At 43.5% G+C, this 5,391-nt stretch overlaps 1 protein-coding gene across 1 annotated transcript; it reads right to left on the bottom strand.

The window, feature by feature from the left end:
• Positions 1–1,412: 1,412 nt before the first annotated feature.
• LOC141146109 (forkhead activin signal transducer 3-like) lies at positions 1,413–5,127 on the bottom strand. The gene is made up of 4 exons (XM_073632863.1): positions 4,831–5,127; positions 3,192–3,296; positions 2,348–2,969; positions 1,413–1,462 (listed from the first exon to the last, which is right to left on the bottom strand). Exons 1-4 carry the CDS (start codon positions 5,125–5,127, stop codon positions 1,413–1,415), a joined length of 1,074 nt encoding a protein of 357 aa, XP_073488964.1.
• Positions 5,128–5,391: the final 264 nt, after the last annotated feature.

Genomic DNA, 5,391 nt, shown 5'->3' with positions numbered 1-5,391 from the left:
AATTATTTTTTTATACTGATGAAAATATGGTGGAAAAAGGATATGGCACAGGGATGCAAAGCTGGAGAATTATATACCCAGTAATTTTAAACACATTAGGGAAGATTTAGGCTGCGTTCACATATATGCGAATTGGATGCGCTTTACACCGCATCCAATTTGCATGAGTCGGCGTCGCACTGGTTTGAACAGAGTGATGGCTGGAAATAGGATGCAACTTGTCATGCGATTTGACCTGTCAAGTCGCTCTAATATGAACAGGGGCTGACTGTTGACTGACTCGCTACCTCTTCTGAAAGTCTGTTCCAAGCCTTTCTAAGATTAGTGTAGAACTTTCTTTCATCTGGTTTTGAGGCCATGTCCCCGTGTTCTTAAACTTGGCTTCATATTGAAAATCCTGCCCTCCTGAACCTTATTCACCCCCTTTATGAGTTTAAAGGTCGTCATATCCATCCTTTCCCTTCTTTCCTCCAAACTGTAAGTTCCTGAAGTCTCTCCTGATGTTTCATCCCTCAGAACTTTCACCATTTTGTTGTCCATCTCTGGATTCATTCTAGGGCAGGTTGGGTGGTATAGGGCATGTTGGGGTGAAAAAGGGCAGGCTGGAGTGGTATAGGACAGTGTGGGGAGGTATAGGGCAGGTTGAGGTGATATAGGGCAGGTTGGGGTGGTATATGGCAGTTTGGGGGGTATAGAACAGGTTGGGATGGTATAGGGCAGGTTGGGGGTGGTATAGGGCAGGTTGGGGTGATATAGGGGAGTTTGGGGAGGTATAGGGCAGTTTGGGGAGGTATAGGGCAGTTTGGGGAGGTATAGGGCAGTTTGGGGTGGTATAGGGCAGTTTGGGGTGGTATAAGGCAGGTTGGGGTGGTACAGGGCAGGTTGTAGTGATATAGGGCAGGTTGTGGTGGTATAGGGCAGGTTGGGAGGTATAGGGCAGGTTGGGAGGTATAGGGCAGGTTGGGCTGGTCTAGGGCAGGTTGGGGAGGTATAGGGCAGGTTGGGGAGGTATAGGGCAGGTTGGGGAGGTATAGGGCAGTTTGCAGGAAATTACAGCATAGCTGCAGAGATTAAGACACTTGGGGCTGCTGTGTCTTCACCTCTTCTCCTCCTTCAGCCGCGAGAGTGAATAAGTGTGTGGGAGGAGTAGAGGAGGCAGCCACACACCTCAGCTCCGGCCCCCAACTGCAGCTGAAGGAGATATTGAAGATCCCCGAGGGTTAGCTTCACTGACTACCTCCCTCGCACGGCTACATGTCCCACTCTCACCGCACCTCTGCAGCTCTGCAAGTGCATACAATATAGTGCACTGTGTAGTGGCGGCCCCAGTGTCACCTTTCTGGCAGGTATCACCCAGTGCAGGCTGCACCCCACCTTGCCCCCCCATTGCGATGCCACTGCTTCTATTATAACTAGACATGAGCCGAGGAATTCCGAATACAACCAATACACCCGCAGGAATCTTTATAAAGATGGAAATTGTTATTTCATTACAAATCTCATATATAAAACATTTGTGTTTTGATGCCTTCTGTCACATTCTCCATAACATAAAATAAATTAAAAATGGTGCCGGGATGGTGGGAAGTTGGGAACCCTTTATAATGGGGACAGCAAGTGTGCAAAATCGGGAGATACAAGACCCTGTCAGGGCAATTAATTCACCAGCATTAGACAAATACTGAAATGTCATTACTATACAGTTGATATATACATTTTTCAGACTATTTTACTAGTTCTAATCTTGATACCCATGTAGACAATTACAACATTGATGCCAAATTTCAGTAAAACAAAAATTCAAATTTATTTCAAGTGAATATAATCAGACAAGATACAAAATGATTGTTATATATACATGTGATCCAATTCCAATGCCTTTGGACTGTATGTCTTGGTTGGTGCCACCTCCGCTGGGCCACATGCCGAGTTGAGTGCCAACCAGTGTTAATTTTTAATCTTTGTCTTTTGACTAAAATGCCATTTCAGTTTTAGTTGTATTTTAGCCATCTGAACTGTTTTAGTCAACTAAAATAGTGTTATTTTAGTCGACTAAATTACCACTGGTGCCAATGTCATCAGGTAAGCCTTCAAGTGCAGCTAGTCCTTGGGACAAAAGTGAACGGCCCAAAACCAGCCTTGTCTCAGCATCTGGCCAATCAGTAACCGTTGGGTCCGTACTCTGGGTACACCCCGACCTGAGATAAATGTTCCCCATATGTGCCACCCTGAGTTAAATGCTGCCCGTAAGCACCACCCTGAGATAAATGCTGCCAGTAAGCACCACCCTGAGATAAATGCTGCCAGTAAGCACCACCCTGAGATAAATGCTGCCCGTAAGCCCCACCTTGAGATAACTGCTGCCCATACATGTTTTGAGGTGACATGTAGCTCCCGGGTGGGGGATATATGGGGACATTAAAGATTGCTGTATTGGGAGGGAAATCTGACAGGGAATTCCTGGCTTCAGAGGGTCTAGGCTGGGGAGACATTTGAGGTATCACATTGGGAGAGTAGACATCCCTCCGCTCCGCACAGGTGGAGCTTGAGTATGGGGAAGGCATGTAATTACGTAGAGAGAGTGCGAAGTTGGGGTAAAGCTGCAGAGGGTGTATGCTAGGAGGGGCCACCACATTAGGGGCCACACATGTTGTGTATGATGTTGGAAGGTTCGATAAGATCTCTGGGAAAATTGAGGCGGGATGTACACTAGGGGGCTGGGTTGGTCCTGAGGACTGAGCCTCTGCTTCTGCTCTGACCGCAGTATTTTCTATTGGAGGATGAGGGTTATGAAAAGTGGAAGGTCTGTAAGGATGTCCATCCAGGATATAAGGAGCCAGGTCATGAGGGTAGGCTTCCTGGCGGGTGACCACCGTGTTCTGCAGCTTCATGGCTGCGGCGGGAATCCGGCTCACATTCACTATCCAGTAGTTGCCTTTACCATTCGGCCTCAGCGGATCTTTCAGGATCTGCAAAAGAGGGAGAAGACGTTAGAGGCATAAACCAGCACAGCAGATTCACACAAATCTATTACAGGTCAGGGTAACAAAACCCTGTGACCTATTTACAATGATCAGAAAAGTCGTTTCTCAGAATCTGCACCTATTTTTTTTTTTTTACTTGGCTGCAGTATGTAGAGAACCTTAAGAGCCCATCACCGCCATCACATCCTAGGAGCAACAAGTCCTTACCTTTTCGAAGCAATCATTGGAGGAGAGGTTATGTCGAACAGAGTCCCTCCAGCCCCGATAATCCCCCTTGAAGAAAGGGAAGAGGTTGCTGATCTCATCTTCGATCTGCCAATAATAAAAAGTATAGTTGTAAGTGAATGAACATGACCGTAAACAAAGATAAATAATACCTCTTACATTATATAAGTATAACCAGGAGACCTGTACTGAGATACTTAGGAGGACATCACTGTAGACCTCCTGTCCATTTGTGGTACAAGGCTTCCTAAATTAAGCATGTAGAAAGTGATGTCAGGGTATAGACAGAACACTTTGTGCATGCTTGTATTGAATTGGGAAGGCAGCTAGCACTTTCTGAAGTCTGGTGTTGGGAGCCAAATGTATGTATGTATAGGAGAAAGGGACATCAATGTCCTGGGGGGATTTTTGGGTTACCATTGAGATCCTGGCACAAAACTTGGAAAGAAAAGATGACCTGAAGGCAAAACTTTTTTTGGACATTGTGGATGGAGTGGAGATTTATTTATTTTTTTGTGTCCCCATTGAGGAAATTTCTCTTTTCCCTTTCCTTCAAGTAAGATGAAACCTCCCCAAAGAGAGGCAAATCCCCAGTTAGACATTTGCCACAGGAACAATTGTCTTCATTGGAAGGCTTCCCCTGTTTTGTTGACAGCCCAATATTTTGGCTTTTCCAATCACTTTCATACTTTGGGGGGTCTTAGGGTAAATCTCCCCAGCTGGGACACAGACAGCAATAAAGACTAAAATAAAATGCAAAAGCACCCCTCACTATAAAATCATTCACTATTACAAAACGTATTTCCACAAAGCACGGGCTAACCCCAATAAGAGCAATAATAATGAAGGCCTTAGTTGCACTGTCCTTATATATATTCACATATGTTCAATTTATTATATCAATTGTATCAGATGTATTCTCTAAACACAACATGAAAAAAGCAAAAAAAAGGAAGTAAAAAATAAAGTAAAAATATTAAGAAAAAACTGTTTGAAAAAAAGCACACACAAATGAAATTACATGAACAAAAAATACAAACAATAAAAATTTAAATAAACAATCCTTTTTTTCTGAATGTTTGTGATTCTATTATTTTTTTCTTTATATTTTCTTTCCGTATTTTGGAAAAAAAGTTGGTGTAATTGAACACTTGTGAATGATATATGTAAGGACAGCATAAGGCTTATTGCTCCATACAAAAACAACAAAAATCTGACCCACTTCATAAAAAAAAAGAAAAAAAAAGTTTTGGCTTTTTTTATTTATATAAAAAATTTGGAGGAAATTAAAACATTTTTTTCTATAATTCAGCCTGTAGTCATGAGAGTTTTATATGCTGCAAATATAACAGGCAGCCATGGGCCTAAATTAAAAATAAAAAAATAACTAAAAAAATAAAACCTTGACAATTCACCCAACTTCTTGAACTTCTATTTTTGATAAATATTGGTATAATTTTTTCAGCCTTCATAGGCCTAACAGAAACAAATAATTTTGTGCCGAAAATAACGAATATCCCTCTGACAAATCCTTTATCTGAGCTAGTCTCAGTGTCACCCCCTCCCTCTGCCCTTAGCTGCCCTAAAGCCCCAAGAAGGCCCATAATGGAAGGTTGGTTACCTGTTTCAGTTTGAGCTTCTTCTTGGGGGAAGCCTGGATGACCAGGGCGATCATGGCCAAGTAGGAGTAGGGTGGTTTGGCGTAGCGTTGATAATTCTTCTTCTTGCTCTTTTTGCTCTTTTTGCTCTTTTTGCTCTTCTTACTTTTCTTGCTGAGCTGATCAGTGGTGTCGGGCTTTTTGGGGCCTCCGTTGGCCTCCCCAGGACAGTTCTCTACTTCGGCCAGGATCCTGTCCATGCTGTGTGGCTCAGGGACTTGGTTGTAGAGGGGGTCCCAGGAATGTTGTGGGCAATCCATGGGTTGTCAGGTGTGTTGTGTGTATGGGGGCAGCCAGGTATACATAGTGCTGGGATCCCCACCCTGGGCTTTATAATGTAAATGCACCTGTAACCATAAGAGGCGACACCTCCCTTACTGCAGAGGGCCCCTCACCATCCATTTGAATACATTTCCTGGAAGTTTCAGGGCTGAGATGTTGGGGGGCATTGTTATGTATATATTGTGTTGACTATAAGCTGATGGAGCGTATATCGTATGCTTATGAGGTGAATATTACGTTCA

Source organism: Aquarana catesbeiana, linkage group LG05, assembly GCF_042186555.1.
Source record: "Aquarana catesbeiana isolate 2022-GZ linkage group LG05, ASM4218655v1, whole genome shotgun sequence".
Classification (NCBI taxonomy): domain Eukaryota; kingdom Metazoa; phylum Chordata; class Amphibia; order Anura; family Ranidae; genus Aquarana; species Aquarana catesbeiana.
This window is presented reverse-complemented; position numbering and strand designations above follow the sequence as displayed.